The following is a 24,161-nucleotide window of genomic DNA, read 5'->3' as shown; positions in this document are numbered from 1 at the left end:
TGATCCCATGTTCCTCTATGTGGACACTGAGGCTCAGAAATTATGTGGCCCTTGTCCACTTTCCCGCAAAACTAGTAAATGATAGGCCCAGGATTCAAATCTAGACCTGACCAACTCCACACCCACTCTTGCTCTTTTTGCTGGAGAAGACTACAGGGCAGACACCGTCATGGGAGGAGAAGGAGAACATGAGCAACAGGTGGACAGATGAACACTGCTTCACTTGGAAAAGATCAAAGACTTCCAGAAGCCTTGAGTGGCCTGGAGTGACCTGCCTAAATCTAGGGGAAAAGGAGACAGCACCGCAGACAGGGCCAGGTAGTAAGGAAATTCAATTACTTTCAACTCATGGAATATTTATGACACCTACCCTGGGCCAGTCCCATATTGGGTGCTGGTGTCATGGAGATGCACCATACGTGACCCACTCTTGCCCAGAGGGGCAAGTGGACATGTAAACAAATAAGGGACTGTGTCCTAAAGGCCATAACACCAATTCAGAGAAAACACAAAGGCAGCAAAGGTTGACTCAGCCTAGGGAGCTGGAAAACAATACCAAAGAAATGATATCTGAACCTGGAATTTCCCAGGAAGGCAAGGCCAGAAGAGCATTTCAGGCAGAAGAAGAAACGTGAATAAAGATACAAGACATGGAATTGCTCAGAGAGGTGGCTATCAGGTGCTGTTGGATCATGGGCTACGCACAGTCTTATAGCAGGAGATAAAAACAGTGTGGGACTCAGAGTGCAGAGGCTATTGAATACAAGGCGTGAAAAGTAGACTTGAACCCCCTCAATCAGTAGTTCTCCAACCGTGTCTTTGGGGAAACCAAGGGACTCCTCAAGTTAAGCTGAGGGGTTCTGCCATGGAATTCAAACTATAGCCATCTCCTTCTAACTTGCAAGAAGGTAACTTAATTACGTTGAAGAGAATTTTCTTTGTTTAAAGGTGGTGCTTTTCCTCCATATACTTTTCTAAAGATTTTAGCATATGGCAGTTGTGCTAGAGATTAACAGAGTCAGCATAGAATCACTGTTTCATTTTGTTTTGTTTTGTTTACAGTCTTAACTTTAGCATGTCAGTAGTTCATTATGTTCTTAAAAGAACTGTGGCTTCTGGATCTAAGTATTGGGGAATCACAGAAGGACTTTCAGCAAGGAAAAGAAAATCTGATCTTTCTGTTTAAAAAAAAAGAAATCATTCTGGAGGTGTCTGGCTGGCTTCATCGGTAGAACATGAGATTCTTGACCTCAAGGTTGTAAGTTCCAGCCCCATGTTGGGTGTAGAGCTTACTTAAATATAAAATATTTTTGTTGGTGGGAATGCAAGCTGGTGCAGCCACTCTGGAAAACAGCATGGAGGTTCCTCAATATGTTGAAAATAGAACTGCCCTATGACCCAGCAATTGCACTATTGGGTATTTACCCTAAAGATACAAACGTAGTGATCCAAAGGGGCACATGCACCTGAATGTTTATAGCAGCAATGTCCACAATAGCCAAACTATGGAAAGAACCTAGATGTCCATCAACAGATGAATGGATCAAGAAGATGTGGTATATATACACAATGGAATACTATGCAGCCATCAAAAGAAATGAAATCTTGCCATTTGCGACAACATGGATGGAACTAGAGCGTATCATGCTTAGCGAAATAAGTCAAGCAGAGAAAGACAACTATCATATGATCTCCCTGATATGAGGAAGTGGTGATGCAACATGGGGGCTTAAGTGGGTAGGAGAAGAATCAATGAAACAAGATGGGATTGGGAGGGAGACAAGCCATAAGTGACTCTTAATCTCACAAAACAAACTGAGGGTTGCTGGGGGGAGGGGGGTTGGGAGAAGGGGGGTGGGGTTATGGACATTGGGGAGGGTATGTGCTTTGGTGAGTGCTGTGAAGTGTGTAAACCTGGTGATTCACAGACCTGTACCCCTGGGGATAAAAATATGTTTATAGGGCGCCTGGGTGGCTCAGTGGTTTAAGCCGCTGCCTTCGGCTCAGGTCACGATCTCAGGGTCCTGGGATCAAGTCCCATATCGGGCTCTCTGCTCAGCAAGGAGCCTGCTTCCGTCTCTCTCTCTCTGCCTGCCTCTCTCTCCATCTACTTGTCATCTCTCTCTGTCAAATAAATAAATAAAATCTTAAAAAAAAAAATATGTTTATAAAAAAATAAAAAATTTAAAAATAAAATAAAAATAAAAAATAAAATATTTTTAAAAAATCATTCTGGAGGCCTGAGGAAGAAGGAAAGTGGAAGGAAATGGGGGGAGAGGGTTTCAGTTAGGAAGAAGGCTGCTGACACAGTTGATGTCCTGGACTGTAAAGGGGGGCTATTGGGATGAATGGGGGGACTAAGTCCAGTCTCCAAGAGGCAGACCTACTAGATGATTCTCCAGGATTTCCAGCCAGGCTGTCCAGGGAATTCAGAGGAAACAATCTGGTAGAGAAGCTAATGTCAATAGCTCAAAGTCACCTAGAGAGTCTTCAACAGAAGTAGATCTATGTGTCACAGTGAAAACAGAACGTAAGCAAAACTGGGTATTTTGTGCATGTGTGTGTATGTGCCCATGCACATGGGTACTCACATAAGTGTGGGACCAAGTCTTTGCTCCATCATGGGACATCTACTTTCTCTAATAATAAAAACAGGTATAAACATTTTTTGAGCACATAGTATGAGCCAGACCCTAGTCTGGGTGTTTTACATATGATATTTCCCATCTAATCTTCACAATAACCTAATAACATTTATCAAATGCTTTCATGTGCCAAGCATTGTGCTAAATGCTTCAAATGAACAATAGCTCACTTGATTTTCATAAGAGCCTCAAAACAAATACTATTATTTCCTTCATTTTAAGGATAAGAAAATGGAGACACAGAGAGGCCAAGTGACTTACCCAAAATCAAATGGCTGGAAAAGGGCAGAGTCAAGACTCAATGTCAGTTCTGCCAGAATCCAACCACCTGCAGCTTTCATCAGAGCACTTTGCTTTCTTCTCTTCCTCAGAGAAAAGGCCTTGAGCTGGCAGGCTTTGGGTCAGTAAAATCTAGAGAAAGTTACTCTTCCTTATCCTTCAAAGTTCTGGCTCAGTGTTTGTCTAAGCCAGTTTCCTAGGCCACCTGCATCAGGATATTCTTGAAACCTGGTAGGAATTGCAGATTCCTGAACCTGTGCCCCAAATTCTAATTCAGTAGGCTCGAGATGGGACCTCAGGTAAATTTTATGCATACTGAGGATTTTGAGTGGGACAGTCTCCACAGCACCTCCTGCAAGAACCCCCACTCCACCATGGCTCCTTCCAGAGCACCTTTCTCCTCTGGACTCCAACAGTGTCCTCTGTCCTATTCTATCAACTAGGATTTTAGCTATTTATGTTCATGTCTTACAGCCAATAAAAATATGATTTAGTGTTTTTACTGTGTTATATCTGCTTATAAAGCACTTCCACTCTCCCACTAAATCCCTTCTACAATGTAAGCATTTTGAGAGGGGGCCTTCCTCCTTGTGATACCTCCTTTATATCTGAGCACACTTAGCATTTTACAATGTGCTCTTCTATCCACAACGTTATCCTACTGTTTCATCCAATCTTCACCACAGTCTTGAAGGACATATATTGTCCCCCAGTGTACCCATCAGAAAAAAGCCTGGCCTGGGAGCTTGGGACACCTGCCCAAGGTGGCCAAGCTAGGAAGCAGAAGGACTAGGAGTTGAACCTAAATATTCTAGCTCCAAGCCCAGTGCTCTTGCCTCCACATCAAGTTAAGTCTACTCTATTCAGTGGTAGGGAAGTAAAGTTTGCTTCCCTATGCTGTTACAGGATAGCAGAGAATAAATGAGGTGATGTCTTAAAAGTTCTGGCACAGCGAGCACTCCATAAACGATGGGGAGAAGAAAAAACTGAAGTCAGGGAAGGGTAAATGACTTTCCCCAAATCAAACACCAAGTCGCAGACTGTAGGCACAGCTCCAGGCCGGTCTCGGATGCTCCTACTTTGCAGAACTACTTGGCCAGCCCTGAGTCTCCACGACTCCCTCGACTCCCTCGGGTACTTCCAACACCCCCATCTCACTCCACCACCCCCGCAGTCTTCCGAAGCGCCACCGCGCGGGCAGCGAAGGTAGAGCACGAGCTTTTAAAAAGAGCAAGGGGCGTGGCCACACGGCGGGGCGGGGCGGAAGGCGGGGCGCAGGCGCGCGGGCGCGGGCCGATGACGTAGACGCGCTGTCGGGCTCTGAGCTGTCTGCGGGAAGCATGTGGGGCTGCGGCGCGCGGGTGGGGGCGCGAGCCGGGTCGCGGATGCCGCACGAGCTGTTCCTCGCTTGGCACCGCGGCTGGTCTGCCGCAGCCCCCTACTCCGCAACTGCCGAGCCCTCCCGGGTCCGGGCGCTGATCTATGGGCATCACGGGGACCCAGCCAAGGTCGTCGAGTAAGACACGGCGCCGAAACGGGGCCAGGGGCCAGGGGTTACTGGAGGGGGTTAAGACGCGCTGTGAAGAAGGGGGTCTTGACCAAGGAGGGAGCGGGTGGAGCAAGAAGGCAGAGAATAACAGGACCCAAACTGAGCCCAGGGCGCTTTGGGTAGCTCAGAAAGTCGGTACTTCCAGGTGGTTGAAGGCCAGAGAGGCACAATTATGACGGTAATCGCCGCTAACTTTTTTTATTTTTTTGTGAAGTAGAAGTGACATGCAATGTTAGATTAGATTTAGGTGTACAACATGATGACTCGATATTTGTACGTATTGCGAAATGATTGCCACTGTAAGTGCAGTTAGTATCTGTCACCATACACAGCTACAGAATCCTTTTTTCTCCTGATGAGAACTTTCAAGATTTACTCTTAGAAACTCTCAAACATGCAGTACAGTATTACTAACTGTAATTGCCAAGCTGTACGTTAGGTCCCATGATTTTCTTATTTTATGACAGGAAGTTTACCGTTTGACTCCCTTCACCCATTTGGTTCCTACATAACACACACACACACACACACACCACCCCACCCCCACCCCCACCCCCAGCACTAGTCTGTTCTTTGTATCTGTGAGGTTGATTTTTGTTTTAGATTACGCTTGGAAGTGAGATCATTATTGGTCTTTCTCTGACTTTATTTAATGCAGCATAATGCCCTCAGCATCCATCCATGTTGTTTCAAGTGGCACGATTTCATTCTTTTTTATGGTTGAATAATACTCCATTATTTTATATATCTAAAAGGTAACATTGTTATGGACATTATTCCACTACTATACATATATATACACACACAGATAAGTATACACACACACACACATAAATATGCCATTATACCTGTTTATACCACATTTTCTTGATCCATTTATCCCTCAATGACTTTTACTGGCTAGGTATTATATATAAGGCACATAATGGATGTATCCAAATGGATGCTCTCATTTAATTGTCCCTTTTGGGGAAGGTACTTGATTTAGCCCCGTTTCGTCAGGAAACTGAGGTGTAAGGTAAAATCACTTGCCCAAGGTCACACAGCCAATTAGTGGCAGAGTTGAAATTTAAACCCAGGTCTTACTGATTTGCTTGAGTTCCTAGGCAGTATTATTATTATTACTATTATTATTTTATTATTATTATTTTGGAGAATATTTTCTGAGTGCTTTTATGTCCACTTGAATCTTCGCTTCCCAGAAAGTAGGTGGGAGACCATTGTTTTCAGTTTGCAGAAGACAAGAAGGGACTTGTCCCAAGTGATATAGCTAATAAGTATTGAAATAGGGACAGGAACCCATAGCATCTACTCCTATCTCATGTGATTTCCTGTCTGTCACACTATATATGTGACTTTAGCCAGTCAAAGAGTTCCTCTTTTGGAGCCTTACAGACCTAAGGTCAAAGACAGACTCCACGTCTTCGTAGCTGTTTGATCTTACATAAGTCACTCAGCCCTCTAAGCCCTCATTAATTTTATGAATATGTTCTCCTAACATTCTGTTGTATCTTCATCTGTGATTTTTGCATGTGGTTGATAAAGAACAGCATGTAATTGTCAGCCATTATAAATCTGCACAGAAGTGACTCTAACCATTCAGAAGTGCTAGTGGGGTCACTGTAATGGAGCTAAGGCAGAAGCACTGGTCTGGGAATCAAACCTGGAGACCAGTTTAAACTCGTCCTAGCTCTGTATGTTTGGCAAGTTACTGAAGTTCTCTGAGCCTGTTAACCTCATCTTTAAGCATGGACACAATACAGGTACAGCTAATAGTGCTGACTAGCCGAGATCAAGCTAATGCTCTACGCCAGAAAGCGCCGACGTACTCTCCTGTTTACCACTCTCTGATTCCTAACACATGGTTTGATTGTTTTCCAAAGGACAGGCAAACATGGAATTATTTTTATGGCTGAAATACAGGCCAGAGGGCTCTCTTCAGCAACACATATGCTAAAAGTAGAACGATACAGAGATTAGCATGGTCCCTGTTCAGAGATGACATGCAAATTCATGAGGCATTCCATATTTTTTCTTTAAAAAAAAAAATCAAGCCAGGTGTTTTGACAGCTGGAGGAGATAAGCCTCAGTTAAATTCAGGGTCATGCACTCACCCCAGCCACATCCACCATGAGAAAATATTGAGAAGACACATCAGTCAGTAACCGTCAACCTGCATGTTAATCGTAGGTAATGATCACTGTGTCGGGAAGAGCTGTCCCTGAGGACTGTGCTGTAATGAATTGGTAAAGCTCTGATGAACATGGTTTTCCAGGAGTGCACCCCAAAAGGGTATGATATGGTGCCTCCCTCCCAGGCTTCTAGTTTCTGTGACTGGTACAAGAACCACCACAAAACAAGTGCTCCAAAAAGGTTAATTGTGAATCTAATTTCTGTAAGAAGTGTATGTTTGTCTTTTTTTAATTGAGTTCTGTGGTGATGAGGATGGGACCCTTTGGAAAGGCCTAGGAAGGTTAACCAGCTGAGTCCAGTTGCCTTCTGATTCATTCCCTCTTGGAGTTCTGGAACAGGCTGGTCTGGCAGCAGATGCTATTTAGGGAAAAAAGAGAGCTCTCTTGTCTCTTTCTGTGGAACCCTAGTAATTTCCCAGAAGTTCAGACATGATACTTTCATGCCCCATTCCTCAACCTTGACTTCACACCATGGTCACCTGTGGCATTTTTACTCCATATTCCCAGATGCCTCCCCCGAGGTTATTTAGTAGGTCTAGGATGGCCCTGACTATCTGTGTTTTTTTAAAACTCCCCAAGTGATTCTGATGCCCTGAACAGGGTTGAGAACCATTGCCCTTGTGGATACAGACCGTTAGGCAGGCAGTAATTCTTCCTCTGCCCCAGAAGAGTGGCTTTCCCTTCTGACCCAGATTCACGCAACTCCACTTTTTCGTGTATGGCCTGAGGCCAGAGGCTGGTATTCTCTTCTTTGTAGTCATGTCTTTGGAGGTTTAGGGTAACCACTCTGTCACAGAAAGAATCAGGTGTCCTTTAAATACGCCAGTGACTGGGGCTGTGGGTCAGGTTACACCAGGCAGGGTCATGGGAGCACTCAGGGTCTGAGCAGAGTGTTCCCCATACTAGCATTGTTTGTGGAGCTTGCACTGTGAACAGCAGGGAGGGAACAAGGAACAGTCTGCTTGGGGCTGAGGGATGGTCTGCTTGGGTCAGAACTCCTCAGAATGAGACTTTAAGGGATCTCTGAATGTCCTTCTCTTCATTTCTGTTGGCCCCCAAACATTCCAGCTGGTCTCTCTACTAAGACTTGTTCCCCCATTCCCTAGAGCTTTTTTCTCTTCCCCCCAAAATGAACTCCCCAACTAAGCACTTGGACCTTTTCATTTAAAGGTTTTAACTACTGATCTAAATGAAGTAGGACTGCAGGAGAAAATGATAAACTTGGGAGAATCACAAACTAGAAATTTCAGAGGTCCCCATGCCCATACCCCTTGCGCAGAGTTCTGGATTCTCTATCAGATAGTCCTGGAAACTCCAATATCCTCTTTCCTTTTGTTCCTGAATGTACCCTTTCAGAACTTTGCCATTCTCTGGGTCTCGTGGTAAACACTGGTTTTCATTTACTGTGCCTCTATTACATGTGGCAAGCATTGGGCTAAGTTCTCCACAAATATTATGGAATTTTAAAAATCACAAGATTTCAGTTTGGTCATTATTATCCCTATTTTACTGATAAGGGAACTGAGGCTTAAGAAGCTTGAAAGTCACTTGCCCAAGATCATACAACTAGGATGTACCTTCTTTAATAAAAGTCCTTGATAAAGACCTGAAGATCAGGTCATCTGATCTTCAATCATCTGAAATGTTTTTTTGAGAATGAGATGGCAAATAAAATGGGGAAGAAGATAGGTCAGAAGAGGAGGTGAAATTATAAGCCATTCAGGTGACCCAAAGTCTTTATCCTTCATAGGAAGGGCAGCCCCACCCTGGGGAAGATGGTAGGAATGTTATTCTCTGTCTGATCCCTTTTCAAGATCCTGAAACTTTCATAGAATAGCATCCTGGTCATCATGGCTTTCTCACCTACCTGCCACAAGCACAAAATGAAATGAAGCTGTGAAACCCTTGGATAAACCCATTCTGTCTTAGCCAAATGGAATTTGGGGGTGCAGGTAGTGAGGACCCAGGCTGTATGGGTTGGGAGCCCTCACTGTAGGACACTGTTTACTCTTAGGGAACTTCTTTTTACAATTGATATCAACCAAAACTCTAAGCTAGTGACTACGGTTTTGTGTTTGCTTTTTTTGTTGTTGTTTGTGTTGTTTTAATTTTTATTTTTAAGGAAATGATGGGTTGTTTTTTTTTTTTAAGATTTTATTGATTTCACACAGAGAGTGTGTGAGCACACAAGCAGAGGGAGCGGCAAAGGGAAAGGAATAAATAGACTCCCCACCGAGCAGGGAGCCTGATGCAGGGCTCGATCCCAGGACCCTGTATGACCTGAGCCGAAGGCAGACAGTTAACCAACTGAGCCATCCAGGCACCCTGGTGACTTGGTTTTTAAACCAGAATTACAATACTGGGGAGAAAAAAAAAACGGGATTTTGGTTTGGCGCTGTGTTGAGAACTGGGATTTTGTTTGTCTCCTGGAGCCCTACATTGTTGTCATTAATTGAAGGAGGAGGGAACAGAACTCATTGGTTAGTAAGTTAGCCAGGAGTTATTCTTCGAGGGCCTACGATGTGCAAGGCAGGACTGGGGGTGCAGAGGTGAATAATCTGTGGTCTTTGCCCTTAAGGAACTCACACCTGAGTCCAGGAAATGGGTGACCACCGCCCAGTGGGACAAGTGCCATATTTGTTAGATTTGTTAGACTGCTGTGGACTCCCAGAAGAGGAGTATCTAAACCCCTCAGAGTAGTCAGAATGCTTTCTCTGAAGGCATGAGGGTTAGGTTGAGTCCCCCAGAAGATCAGGTGGGCAGTATATGAGGAAAAGTATAGAAATGTTCCAAGCAGAGGCCCCGATATGTGTAAAAGCCCAGAGGGATGAGAAAACCAGTATGTCTGGTTAACAAATATTTAGCGAGTGCCTCCCATGCACTCAGTATGTGTTCCTTGAGGGAGGAGTCAGCTTCTTCAGGCTCCGGGGGGCCAGCTTGAGATCACAGGACTCAGACTCAAGCTGGACTCCACATCCTGTATACTTGCATATTACCTTCCCTCTGGACTTCACACTAGGCTCTTCACTTGAGGGCCAAAACCCTGAGGGTGATACTCTGAGGTATCATAGAGCAGACAGGAGTTTCCCCTATGTCTGAAGTATGGGAGGAGAGCCGCCCCCACCCCCGCCCCACCAGAGCAACCCCAAGTTATTATGCTTGTCTGGGCCTCCTAGCTCCTAGCCCCGTTCTCTGGTGTGGCTCCAGGCCCTTCCCACTCTCCAGAGAGGGTAAGGGAAAGCAAAGGTGCCGAGAGGTTACTCTATGGGTCAGGATTTGTCACTGGGCACCCACCTGCAAGGGCACTGGCATGGGTCCACTCTGCCACTCATTGTGGGAGTGAGGAAATCACTCCAGTCTATAGTCTTTTCATTTACTCTTTGAGAAAATGAAGGAGTTGACCAAGGTCAGCAGTGGTAAAGATGGGCACACATGCTGTCACTCCCCATCCCATCTTCTGTGCCAATGAAACTGTCAAGCTCCGTTTTCTATATAACTCAAAACCTGTATTCCTCTTTACCCCATTCTCCCCAAGCGACACTTTCTCCTGCCGAGACACGGTGAGGCCTTGACATCCTTCTCTACATAATCCTGCAGCCATGGGAATGGATAGGAGACTGAATGCTCTTTGGTCCAGCTGTTGTCTGGCTCTGACAGCTGTGAAACTAAGTAGACATTGGACTGCCTGCTCGCCAGTGATGGTTCTAGCAAGTTCCAAGTAGCAGTGCTGCAACTAGAAATCAGGGGTCCTGGGTACAAAATTTCACTAGGGGCCCCTTTTGCTCCTGGTTGGTATCGTAATTAGCAGCCCGCCAGGTGGAGATGCATGGTTGTCTTTGTACCCATCAAAGAGACAAAAGCAGCTGCAGACAGGGACTTAGTCCCCCTGCTGTGGCCCAGTCTTGTTCTTTGGATCAACAAGGTTAGGTCTCAGCAAACGAAGCAGCAGACTCTGCAGCTCCCTTCAGGCAAGTTTCCTGCTGTCAGCAGCTTCAGATATTATAGGGCTTACAAGCTTACTGGTAATCTTAATTGAGAGAAAGTAGAGGATTGAAAAGGTAGAGAGAGGGTTTTTTTGCCAACCCTGTGTAGAAACTTCCAGAAGTTCCTCTAAGTCTCTAATTCCTTTCCACTCAAAATGGTTATATTGACGTGCCAGCAGTCCTGAAAGAGGAGAGGGCAAGATCACTTTGAGGCAGGGGAGGCAAGTGGGGGTGCCTAGCACACCAGAAGAGGCACTGGGAGGCAAGGGGGGTTGCCTAGCACACCATGAGACATGGAGTGTTTGAGCTTGGCTTGGGGAAAGGAACTTTTCCAGAGCGCCCAGCACTCCTTTAGAACCCCACCTACTAATGTGGCCAACCACCCCTGCTGAGCTGTTAGAAAGCTGCGAGCCAAAGAGCTTCATTCTTTCACAATTCCCAGTGTGCCCTGCTTATTAATTATTAATCATATCTCCGGACAACGGATCCAGCACAGCAAGCATTTCACCAAACCACAGAAGGCAGGTTGTTCATGACCATGGGGATTGCAGACAGACTGGAGAGAGCCACGTAAGATGGAGGTTACCTTCACCCAGCGCCCTATGGTGGATGTACATTCTTGGCTATCTTTAATGAGCAGGATGAGAAGTCTCTGTGGCCCATGTACAGTCTCTCCCTGCCTCTTCTTCCTGCACAAAATGAAACTGATCAGTTTGAGATGATTGAGTGGAAGATGCAAGATAAGTACAAATGGTGGCTAATTAAATGCAGAAGGCGGGAAAGAGATCTTCGCAGAGCTGGCCAGTGCCTGCCTTACACAGCAAATAGAATTGAGCCAGTCCCCAGAGTACTGGCCTCTTTTTCCCCCATCTCAAAAGGCTCTTTCTTCTGCCCCCTTTTGTCTCCCTTGTAGTTCATATGGCATCACAGGTGTACAGCCTTGGCCTCAAAGGAGCCATTGTGATCTTATCCAGTCTGGGATCTGTTGAGTGAAGACAGTGGCATCCCTCCGAGTTGCCTGGCGCCATTACACACACAGGGGAAGGCCGTGAACCGTCCCGGGGAAGTGACTTGAGATCTAGCCAGACTATGTTTGGTGTTTGGGTGCCTCATTTGCACTCCAGAACAGAGCCACCGGTTCCTTTGGTGAGTTTAAAAAAAAAAAAAAAAAAAAAAAAAAAAAAAAAAAAACAAGGAAGAAATTGCTATCATTACACCAGAGGTCCAACTCCTGGAATTCAGACTTGGCCCCCGTTTTCCTTCCTGTCTCGGCAGAATGGTATCCTTGACGACGCCGTTAGAACTATGTGCGGGAACAGCCGTGTCTGTGGTGTTAATGGCATTCCACGGGGCAGGCTGGGGCTGGTCTCCCTGGTGAGATGCAGCTGGACCAACACACCTCCCGCCAGGCAAGCAGCATGTGTTAGGGCTGCCCCTGCCCTTGCCCACCTGTGTTTGCAGCTTCAGCTTTCTGTCTCCTAGACCCCCATCCCTGCCCTTTCACCTTCCCTCCCACCGCTGTGAATTTCAGCCAGCACAGAGCAGCGAGGCTACCCAAAGGACAAAGAGGAGAACTGGGAGCAGGTCGTAGCCCAGTGTGGCACTTCTCAAACTGCTGTCTGGGGCAGGCGTGTGTTCGCTGTGCCCCGAATACAGTGTTCCCAGCTGAGTTAACTCTGGAAGCTCTGGATTACACAGAGTCACGTGGGCTTTTTCCCTGGGTGCCTTCTCGCAGCCTTTGTGACTCCAATGCACAGTCTGAATCTTAAAGAGGGCGATCAGTAGGCCGCATTTCTCAAACGTATTTTACTCCGGACAAATACCTAATATTATCTCTCGGGATGGGAATGGCACAAAAATGGTGTAAAGGAGGCCAGCTTACTGTCCAGCAGTCTGAGCTTCAGAGTCAAGCTTAAGATCAAGTTTTGCCACTTCACAGTCTTATGTTAGGCAAACTACTTCTCTGAGCTTCAGTTTCCTATCTGTAAATTGGGCTGATAACACCCTCCTGATAGGTGTTTTGAGGACTAAAAAGCATCACGCTTGTAAAACGTTAAGCGCGATGTCTGGAGCTCAGTAAACTGTCAACATTCGTTGTTGAATCGTTCAGCCAGATCATGCAAAGGAAGGTGATCTGCCAGCCCGGACTCCAGCTACACACAGCTGACTCACAGCTCTGTATGTCTAGCCTGGAGCGCCCTCTGCACCATACAGTACTGCAGGGTGCCTGCTTCAAGCTCCAAATATAACACCTTCCTCCCCATTCCAAACCACTGTTCCTTCCTCCCTGTGTCAACATCCAGTTGCCCACACCAGAAGCCTGGGAGCCATCAAAGACTTCGCCTCCCCCCACAGAGAGTTGGTCACTGAGTGACATCAATGGCATTTCTTGTTCAAGAGATTCCAGGTTATAAAAACCCCTTCCTTCCCATGGCTCCTGTCCAGACTGTACCTACTGCCTGGCCAGTTACCAAGTCAGATTCTCATTCTCTCTAGCAAGAAAGCATGCTTCCTCCCTCAGTCCACCCAATAAATTGCTTCTCCTTCCGGGCCCAACTAAGGTACCATTCTTCCAAAGCCCAGTTGCTAATTCTGCATTTTCTCCCTGAAGCCGCTTAAACCCTGGCCTTCAGATAGCACCCTCAGGCCTGCCTGTAAGGGTTCCTCTCACGGTGACCATGTCAAGCCGCTGGGCAGATTTTTTTGTTTTATCTTTAAACCTCTTGGCACAGTACCTGACATTGAGTAGGACTGGCAGTAAATATTCGTTGAGTTAAATTTACTTGAGTTTTTACCAAAAGGTACTGTCTTCCTTTCAGTGATTCAGTGATTGTTTTCAAAGGGATAGAAAGCTAATTGTTCCAAAGGATTCCTTGACTATTTTGCCACCAATAACACCCACCATCTCGTTAGCATCTACTGTGTATCAGGTCCTCTAGCAAATGCTTTATTTACATTAACTTAATTCTGTCAGCTGGGTTCTAGTGGTCTCCCCATTTCACAAATGAGTATTTTGAGGTTTATCTATTTGGTAAATGGCCAAGACAGGATTCAAACCCATGCTTCTCCCTTCATCTGTGATCTGAGATCCACAATATTCCCATCTTGACCATGGTCATCTAGATTTTTAAAGTGTGATTTACTGCAAACCTGATCTGCACTTGCCTGTGAGGAAAAGAGCCATGGGTTTTACTTAGAACAAACTCTCTTAAAGACAATCTCCATTTTTATTTGTACCCATACTTCAGAGTTCTTTTCCTAAACAGCCGAGAACCAGGAAGAGCCAAGAAGAAGCCTCAATAGTAAATCCCTATGGCTCAAGCCTCTCCCCTGATTCCCTAAAACTGGCTGGCACTTTTATGCCACTTTCTCTCAGGGAGAAGAATTGGGTAATTTCATTAGGAAGCATTCTTGAGCACTTCTTTGTCCCAGACACTGTGCTAAACACTGAGTTAAGACTAAGAGTTCTCTGCCTTCAGGGAGCTCATAGCCCAGTGGGGAGACAATACACGTGCACATACTGACTATAAAACTAGGGGGTAGGTAAAAAGAGACCTGAACTGAGTCCGGAAGACCCAGATCCAAATCCAAATTGGAATCTGCAACTCCAAAATCTAGAAAGTTCTACAGACTGACAGTTCTGCTTTGATTTCTTTCGTTTCACATCTCATTTGGAGGGAAAGCCTGATCTATAGTGAAGTTTTTGTATGGTCATTATTCATCCCACTTAGTGTGAATATTCATACATTGTGCTGCCGAAACAATGTGTCTGATCACAGAGTGCTGCCCGAACCCCCACAGGAAGTTGTAGATATTATGTGGTTCTGAACTTTGTTGTACCTCTCACCTTCAGAATTTTGGGAAAGGAATGTGAACTAAGGCCTGTTGTGATCAACTGAAAGAAACATGAAAAAAGACTCCATAAACTAAACAACAAAAAACTCAACATAAGTTGGTCTTAAATAGTATAGTCACCCCTTCTGAGTAACGAGAGCACTAAAGATGGAGCAAGTAATTTTTTTCAGAACCAAGAGGGTCAGAAGATGTCTTAAAAGGTGAATTGGATTTCTCACTTCGTGGAGAAGCCGTGGAAAAGAAATTCTAGGCTGAGGGAACAGCATGTAGAAAATGTGCAGAAAGAAAAGTCTTTAAGTAGCTTGAGCACATGGACTGTGTAGGCCTGTAGAAAAATTGATTCTTTGTCAAAATGTCAGAGAAAAGCAGTACAGATAATAGAAAGGGGCAGCTAGTCTACAATCCATTTGATCTAGGCAAGATTTTTCTTTAAAATGCAGACTTACACATGCGTTCACAAAGTGACCTCGCTGTCGGGCTGATGGCTCCCTGCCCCACCTGTGGGGAGACTGGGGGGCTGCTAACCCCTCCCCAGCTCCCCAGGCAGGTCCAGCGAGGATCACGCCCGCACACCACTCCAGGCTGGTGCTCAGCTTGCCACCCTCTGCTTAGTCCGCTTAGCCCCTTGCCAGCTGGCTTCTCTGGGATCAAACTGGCAGGTTCAAATCAGACCAGCCACTTACTACTCCTGGTGGCCTTCAACAAGTTATTTACCTCTTTTGTGCTTTTGTTGCTCAGCCATAAAATCAGAACAATGGCAGAAAGCTGGCATGGAAGGCACTTCAGCAGAGTGCCTCAGTGGTAAGCACTCAAACAGTAGTTATTATGGTTATTGGTATTACAAGGAATCCCTTCCTCCAGCTGTGTGTAAATACATGTATTCCTTAATAGCTACCTAAACAAGAAGGGCCCTTTCTTTATTCTGTCTGTCTTGGTCATATCTCCTTCCAAGTTAACTTTCTGTACAGAGTGTCTCTATTTCAGTTTTTCACAGCTGTTTCTCAGGCGTGGTGAGGCATGGCCTCCCTTACTTTGGTCATGATCAGGACAGGAATTCCCAGACTGGGGCTCTGAGGGCCCCAGAGATTCTTGGAGGCAGTCAGGGGAACGCCCAGACTAACTTCAGGATGCTCATGCAGGGCACGGTAAATCAGAGTGCCGACTAGGAAAGCAGGGAAGCCCTGCCACTGACCAGTTAGTGATCTTACCCTGTGCCAGTTTCATAATCTTGAGGAGCCTCTGTTTCCTACTTGACAGAATGGCAATATCAGTACTCTCCTCACAAGAGAGTTACAGCTTAGATCAGAGCATGTATTTAAAGCGCCTTAGCACAAGACCAATACCCCGTAAACACCTGTCACCATTGTTACCTCTGTTAGTACAAGACATTTCCTGAAAATCACACTTCTACCCCAAATGGAGCCTCAGGTATAATTAAAAAGTCAGATTTCTGCCGGAAGTGCTTAGAATTACATCTGCTGTAGTTCACTGACACTGTGGCCTGATGCTAGAACCTCTGTGTGGCACATATATATGTGTGTGTGTGTGCGCCTTTGGTAACTAAAAATCAGGAGAATTATTACTGAACAAGTACATTTGGGCACAGGGAAATACTGCACACATGAAGTCTTGATGTGGAGAAAGAAAAAGAGTGTCTGGTAATTAAAAAGTCACGAGGACCACTGGTCTAAGATACCAATCAGTACTTTCTGTTTGAAAGGTCTCCTTTTATTAAAAAAAAAACACATGGACTTTGTCACCAGGGCTCCCTCAAAAGCCCTTCAGCTGGTTTAACCCATTAACCAAAGTTCTAGTGCATGAAGACGTGGGTCCCACAGTGTCTAGGTCCCACTATGAGCAGAGCCTTACCACATAGAAATCCCATCTGAAATGGGAGAGGCTCTTGGCAGTGAGCAGTCCAAAATACCACCTCCGCTTGCCATTTTACAAATGGAGAAAGAGGCCTAGAACTGGGAAGAAACTTGCCTGGGGCAACACAGCCATCATGTGGTAAGGCTGGCTTCACGCCTAAGACTCAGCAGTCCACCTGGCATCTCTTCTGACAGACCAGCATTCTCACCCAGAAGGGGCAGCAAATCAGAGTCACCTAGGGAGTTCTGAACTACGTAGGGCATCTCTTTCCCTCACCTGTTCCATAACTAACAGATAGGTAAATAAAATAAAAAAGTGGAAAACAAATGCTAGCCCAGGGTGTCCCAGTTATGTCACCATAACTGGGACGTAAAAATTACTTGGGCTGCCCTGTATCTTGAGATTCTGGTTCAGTAGGTCAGAGCTGGGGCCTGAGCATCTGCATTAGTAAACACAGCAGGTGACTGTGATAAGCAAGTTTTGGAAAACACAAGGCGAATCCAGGCCAGCAGAAGGTTTACTACTTTCCGTGTTCGAGGGGGCAGGGGAATGGCAAGGGCACTAGAGATTTTCCACACACAGTTAATGAGAGAGTTGCCCTATAGCCTGTGCTAGTGCCCTATAGCACCTTTCTCTCTTCTAACAACCCTGATTCCTGGGCACACGATGGCAGCTCAAAAATGTTGCTGCCTGACCTACTTTGGGGAGATGATTTGAGGAAAAGATGCCCTGTCTAGGCTGGGTGACACTAACATCTCTCTTTGGCTTTGTGCTTAGGCTGAAGAACCTGGAGCTAGCTGCTGTGGGCGGATCAGACGTCCATGTGAAGATGCTGGCAGCCCCTATCAATCCATCTGACATAAATATGATCCAAGGTAACCTTGGTTTCTGTGGCTTATGTTAATTGGCTCTTTTGCTTAGCCGCCACCTCATTTTCATCCTTCCTCAGGTGTGGGTGTGAAATCCCTGTGATTAGCAGCAGCTGCTCTCCAGATGAGCCATCTGCAGACTACCAGCCCTCTCTGGCCTCCCCTCTCTGGAATGTGAGGCTTTTCGAGAGTCAGAAAGATTTCAGTGGGGAGTAAACCAACCACTGTGAGTGCCTGTGATACACTGGGCTCGTTTCACACATTATCTAATCCCCATAATCACCATGAACGCTAAAAAAAATATTATCCCCTTTACAGAGGAAGAAGCTAAGGTTCAGAGAGTCTGGTTAGTTACACAGCAGGTCAAAGGCAGAGCCCAGATCAGGCTTAGATCCGACTCCAAAGTTCATGCTCTTTCACTGCCCAGACCTCACAGGGTGGCCCTCTGTGCTCTTCTCCCTTAGGAAATTATGGCCTCCTTCCCAAGCTCCCTGCCGTTGGAGGGAATGAAGGCGTTGGACAGGTGGTAGCAGTGGGCGGCAGTGTGACTGGGGTGAAGCCAGGAGACTGGGTGATTCCAGCCAATGCCGGTTTGGGTGAGTTTCTCCAGGTGTCTGCAGCCTCTCTTTGTTCCAGATTGTCTTTCACCCACACTGGAAATGTTTGCTCATTGGCTCAGTGTGACTAAGCAATGCAGAGTTTATTATTGAGCTCATATACCCACCACCAGATGCAGTGCGAGCTGAACAGGAGAGTGGAAATTGTGTTTCTTCCACTCTGGAGGTAGTGGACCTGCTCTCTCATCTCTTTGGGCTCTGAATTCCTATATCCCTAAATCCCTGCTGTAAGATACAGTGGGAAATCCAAATAAGACAGCCCCTGCCCTCCAGAAGGTTAAAATCTAATTGGAGAAATCTCCAAACTAGTAACCTCAATAAAGGGTGTATCACAAGTTCACAGGAAGCAGAGGGCACTTCTGGCTCCTCTGTGGGTGAATGGAGATGTGAGAGAGAAAGAGAGAGTCTTAAAGAAGGATGAGGGCTCTGTGGAGGAGGCTTCTTTGGAATGCACCTTTGATAGATGGATTGTTAGATGGAGATGAGGCAGAAATCATTGCATTTGGAGGAAACGAAATGAGCAAAGACACAAAGGTGAGTGTGGGAAATGATGAGAAATCCAGTGTAGCCTCAGCAGAGGATCTGCACATGAGAAGATGCTTAAATGATGGTTACAAAGGTAGTGGGGCCACATGGGGGAGCCCTGCAGAAGCCAGGCAAAGGAGTTAGGGTTCTCTTTGATATGTAGTAAGGAGTCATTGGTGAGTTTTGTTCTTTAGTGCTTTAGTTGTTGAGGCACAAACGTTATACAGAGTATCCTGACAGCAACCACGAGAGGGAAGCAGGGAAGACGCTATCCACCCTTTTGGACATCTAAAGGACTGAAACTCAAACTGAAACAGCAAACTGAAAGAGAGCCCACCAAAAATCTTGTCACCGCTGCTTTTCATGCTACACTACAGTATTAGGATTCTTTGGGCTATCGCTTAGAGAGTTGACATAAACTTGATTTATATAAAAAGAAGAAGTTAGAAAAAAGAAGAAGTTATTTGGTTCTTGGAACTGGGAAGAACAAGAGATGGAAGGCTTCAGGGACCGCTGGATCCAGGAACCCCAGTGCTACAGAGCCCATTCTCTTGTTCTCACTAAGTTCTCAGATGGAATCTGCCCCACACAATGATGTAATAACATCAATGAATAGTTATCGTCCACTCCCTTTGCACCAGGCACTGTTCTAAACACTTTGTATATATCACTCAACTATTCCCACAACAGAAGGTACATATGAGACAAATATAAGATATTAAGCAACTTGCACAAGCTCACCCAGCCATTAAGTGATGGAGCTGAGATTCAAACTGACCTTTCATAGGTGGCCACCAGCATCCAAGGTTTGCTTCATCCTAAGAACAAACAAATGAACACAGTCTGTCCAGCACGGCCATATCCATCTGCTAGCAGGACTCTGACCGGCCCTGCCTGGTCCTTGCTCATTCATGAGCCTTGTCATATCTAGCACTGTCATGGCAAGCATCTTTACTGCAAGCATTTTCATGCATAATGAATTGGCCATCAGGCAACTTTGCTATAAAAGATAAAATCATGAAAAATAAAAGTGGAACATTCAATTAAAAAGGACATCATGAAACATGAAAAATGAACAAAATTAAAAAGACTTTATTGCAAAGTATAAAATGTTAGAGTACATTCAAAATGTTTAGTGTAGTTGCATAGCAATACTGCACAAATACTGATTTTATTTCGTGATCTACAGAATGTTCCTAAGCGCTTGTCTTCAAAGTCTTTTATTCCTAGTATGCAATTTTTTGTGCTTGTTGATTCATCTCCTGAATTGGTATCATGCTTTTTTAAATTTTTATTTATTAATTTTTTTTTTGCTAAAATTTTTTCCTTGATTAAGAGAACTATCAGTTTCCAAAATACTAGGATGCACATTTGTAGCTGCCTTTGTATTGTGTTGTGAAAGCCTTTTGCACTGTTGTCTGCTTTTGGCATATTGTCACATTTCTATTGATAGACTTTCCAAGGCTCTCTGGGAAATGTGGGCTCAAAACTCTTGTGCTACTGTATAGACCATTATGAGGGCTAAGGTTTAAACAGTACAAAACAGAAGGACTGTGTCAATGGAGAGATGAAACCAGACTGTCAACTAGTAGATGAAACCAACAAACTGTCAAACCAAACAGTCAGCCAGTTATTTTATTTAACTTTTTATGAGAAAATTGCCTGATGGCTAATGAATTATATGGCAAAAAAGCTTGTGGTAAAGATCCTTTGGCCTAAAACCACCAGGGGTGTGGGGTTGGGCCACTCCCAACTGCCGTAGCTGAGTCTCTTCCCCACCCCTGTCGTTCAGGGGATGGAGCCTCAGAGGTTAAGAAGGAACAGTTCTAGAAAGAAAAAGGCACCAGGCAGGAAAGAAAAAAAAAACAGTAAAAGCAGTCTACCAGAAGCTCTTTTCTTCTCTGAGATCAGAAAAGCTGCCAAGAAGGGCACCTGGGTGGCTCAGTCACTTAAGCATCCAACTCTTGATTTCAGCTCAGGTCATGATCTCAGGGTGGTGAGGCGGGGCCCTGTGTTGGGCTTCGTGCTGGGTGTGGAGCCTGCTTAGGATTCTCTCTCTCCCTTTGCCCCTCCCCCGCAGAAGAAAAGAAGAGCTGCCAAGAATGGCTCCACTCTCTCCTGCAGCCCCACCTGGCAGTGAAAGAACCTGGCCATCTGAGCAGAGAGCTGCAGGATTCTCTGTATCGAGAGGAAGTGGTGCTTTGTGCCAGCCCCTGTCAGACACAGTCTCTGCCCTCAAAGTGTTCTGGGCTGAGGCTGGGGAATCCAGGAACAGAAAAACAAACCTTAATACAATACAATGTAATAAACACTGTAAAGAGAGGGTGGGCCCAAAGGCAGGAGTCCCCCCGCCCCCAATCTTGGGAAGCTTGAGGAGAAGCTGTGCAAAGAAGTGCTGTTGAACTCAGTCTGGGAAGACGGAGTAGAAGCACAGCCCGTGGGCTAGGTGAGGAAGGGCTTCCAGGCAGGGAGGGCAGCATGTGCAAAGGTGCGGCGGTTGGTCGGAGAAGGCATGGCACTGTCAGAACTGCAGGGATGTGGCTGGGTCCTTGCTCGCCTGACGGAGACAACAGATGAGGTCGTAGAGTTAGGCTGGGCTCCAGTCATGGAGGCTCACAAGACCCAGAGGAAGAGTTCAGAAGCGTGAGTGACCAGACGTGGGCAGTGCAGAGAATGCTCTGGAAAGGCAGAGGGTGGAGGCAGGAAGCCAGTAAGGAGGTGGCTACATGGTTCAGGCTTTACCTGAGAAGGGTCTGAACAAAGCAATGCCATAGGACCTGAAAAGACAGGTCAACTAGATTTGGAGAGAAGAATGAGGGGTGTCTGCCAGGGTGCGGGTCATCGCACAGGTGGCAGAGACAGGTATCAGCCAGAACTCCTCCCACCAGGTGCGGGTCAAAGAGCATGAGGATTTTATAATGGCCGGGACTATAATCAACTTCATTTAGTCGGCAAGCATTTCGTGAGCCTCTGCTGCGTGCAGGGCTCTGGCAGACGGCAGTGAACAGATGTGGTCTTCCTTCTGGTGAAGGCTGCAGTTTAGTAAAATTGACAGTCATTGAACAGCGCAGTCCTCAACTGGCCAAACCTTGGCCATCCTTCCTGATAGGTACTGAGATATGCCCATAGCCAGTGCTTCCCCAAACACAGGCAGTCCCCAGGGACACCAGGCCAGAGAACATGCGGACTGACGTCCTCATTGGAAATGCTCAAAGCCCTCCCGGGGCAGCATTGGGGCAGGAGCAGGAGCAGCGGCCTGGGAATCTTGTTCCACCCCCGTGGGTGACCTTGTTGAAGCCACAGCTACTTTGAGCCTCAAGTGTCCTCATCTCTACAATGCAGCTAACAGTCTTGGCATCTCCCAACTCACTCGTGCAGCTCAACTGAGGGAAGACACACAACAATTTTGACAAATTTCTGTACGCATTAGATCAGGGTCAGCAAACTTTTTTTTAAAGGGCCAGTTGTACATATTATAGGGTTTGCAGGCCACACCGCCTCTACTCAGCTTTACCTTTGTAAACAGCCACGTACAGTACCTAAGAAGTGAGCATGACTGTGTTCCGATAAAACTTGGTTTACAAAAACCAGTGGTGAACCAGGTTTGGCCCATGGTGGCGGTTTGCCAACCCCTGCATTAGGTGGTAGAGATAGTTAAGGGCCAGTTGCACAGGACTGAGGAACGGGAGTCCTGAGAACTAGGACATGGGACTTAGGATCAGAAGGAAACCAAGGGAACTTCCACATCTATGTACTCGGCACAGCAATCATCTGTACAAATGTCATTGCATTTAATCTTCACACTATGACATGAGTGTCAAAAAAGATGCAGTGGATAATTCTAAGTCACACAAATCATGAATGGCAGAGCTAGAATTTTAAAACCAGTCCCCCACTCCAGGGTCTAAGGGTTTCATGGCTCCATCAGGGAAGTGTCTGCCTTCGCTCAGGTCATGATCCCACTGGGATCAGGCCCCGCATCAGGCTCCTTGCTGTGGGGAACCTGCTTCTCCCTTGGCCCCTTCCCACCATTCGTGTGCTCTATCAAATGAATAAAATTTTTTAAAAAATAAATAAATAAAACCCTAAAAGTCTGTGGGGCTGACCGTGGGCGCTGCCCCCCTCCCACCCAGGTTCTCTTGAGAAGAGGATTAAGGACGGCCAAGCCCCAGAAATTCGTGTCAAAGGGTGGATTTCCATTGTGGAGCCATCAAGAGGAATTAGAAAACATCCCTGATTTCATGCACAGAAGGCCCTACAGTAAGCATCTGGTGCAGAGTAGATACAGTACATGTTGGCTAAGAGGAATGGGGGCCATGGTTATGAAGATGGCAATGGAGATTTGAGAACCAGGCTGGGTGGAGCCCAGAGAATGCCCAGGTACCTCCTAGATTCCAAAGGAACCCTTCCCTTTTCCAGTGTCTTGTCCCCTCAGCCACAGATGTACTGTGACATCGCCCTTAACAAAGTGTGTTCCTGCCTCTGTCTCCGTACCTGGTCCCTGAAGCCTCCATTGTTTCCCTCCTCCTACAGCACAATGACTAGTCACCTCCGCTGTCCCCCTCTCCACACCTGACCCTGTGGCGCCAGGGCACTATTCCAATCCCAGCAACTGGGTGGGTTCACACCCTCCAGAGCTTTGGAGGTGTAGGCCAAGGACCCCTGAGACCCACAGAGCAGACACTGAGCCAACAAGGCTCCAAGGAGTTTCTCTTAGATGATTTAGTGAGTGTGTGGTGGAGCCAAGGCTTGAATCTGTGTCTGTCTGACTGTAAGTCTGTCCTCTTCACCTCTGCTTTGTGCAGGATCCCACCCGCGTGGGTGAGCATCTGTCAGACGGTAGGTTGTAACCCATTAGCAAAGTCGATGTAGGGGGTTGCCAACAGCACTTTTTTTTTTTTTTCTAAAATCAGTCAGAATAGTATCATATATCAAACATAGTAGGATAAATACCATTCTGTGAAACTTTGGTTTCTGTTATATGTATGTATACCTGTTTATTATATGCGAATGTACTGAGTGACACTGTAACTCATGGTTACTCCAAGTCAGGATCGTGAAAGTCTGGGTGACCGTTCCTCTAGCCCAAGCCACTTCAGCCAAGGCCCAAGCCTGTTTTCCCATCACCCTCTGCCCTGCAGAGTATATCCTCCCAGGTCCATCTTCTGTCTGTCCTGCCCCAGAGCCTCTGCATATGCTTTTTCCTTTCCCTAGAATGTTCTGGATGTACTCTTTGAATGGCTGGTATCTGGATCCTTTAACTGTTAGCCTGCACCTCCTCAGAAAAGCTGTCCCTGATCCCCATCTCAAATAATTCTCCCCAGTGTTACCTTCTGCCTCTATAATTCGTAGTTACTATATCTGCTTGTCTGGTTTTGTATGTTCTCCGCTGTACTAAAACTCTGTGGAAGGCCGGAATGTGTCTGTGCTGTTCAAGCACCTGGCTCACAGTAGGTCCACACTAAGTATCCACAGGTGGAAGGGGCAGCCCAGATTGGCCAGGCGACTTTGGGCAAGTCACTTTCTCAGTTTCTCGCCCTGTTGAATGAGGAGGTTAAATGTGATGCTCTCCGGGCCTCCTCAACACTGATGTTTTATGATTCTTTTGTCTGCAACTGGAATGTGGGTTGGAGGTTAAAGATACATTTGTCATTTCCTTTCAGTCATTTGATTTGTGCAGCAGCCCTTGCGGGAGGCCGGTCAGGCTCTTCTTGCCAGTGTCATTTACATATTAAGGTAAACAAAACTCAGAGACCTAAGAATTTGCTCAACTAG

The 24,161-nt window shown here is 46.1% G+C and overlaps 1 protein-coding gene and 1 non-coding gene across 4 annotated transcripts in view; both read left to right on the top strand.

Moving 5' to 3' along the window:
• Positions 1 to 4,223: 4,223 nt before the first annotated feature.
• MECR (mitochondrial trans-2-enoyl-CoA reductase) overlaps positions 4,224 to 24,161 on the top strand; it is a 30,435-nt gene continuing 10,497 nt past the window's right edge. Inside the window, exons 1-4 of one of the 3 annotated variants that reach the window (XM_059376934.1) lie at positions 4,224 to 4,440; positions 11,562 to 11,794; positions 17,153 to 17,250; positions 17,709 to 17,840. In XM_059376934.1, the coding sequence (XP_059232917.1) occupies positions 17,205 to 17,250; positions 17,709 to 17,840 (178 nt within the window). In that variant the 5' untranslated portion in view covers positions 4,224 to 4,440; positions 11,562 to 11,794; positions 17,153 to 17,204. The remainder of the gene's footprint in view (positions 4,441 to 11,561; positions 11,795 to 17,152; positions 17,251 to 17,708; positions 17,841 to 24,161) is intronic. The other 2 variants (XM_059376933.1, XM_059376932.1) reach the window with 2 other exon arrangements.
• Positions 6,403 to 6,506, top strand: LOC132002329 (U6 spliceosomal RNA). Its single transcript, XR_009399825.1, has one exon. It is a non-coding gene; the product is annotated as a U6 spliceosomal RNA (small nuclear RNA).

This window comes from Mustela nigripes, chromosome 14 (genome assembly GCF_022355385.1).
Source record: "Mustela nigripes isolate SB6536 chromosome 14, MUSNIG.SB6536, whole genome shotgun sequence".
Taxonomy (NCBI): Eukaryota; Metazoa; Chordata; class Mammalia; order Carnivora; family Mustelidae; genus Mustela; species Mustela nigripes.
This window is presented reverse-complemented; position numbering and strand designations above follow the sequence as displayed.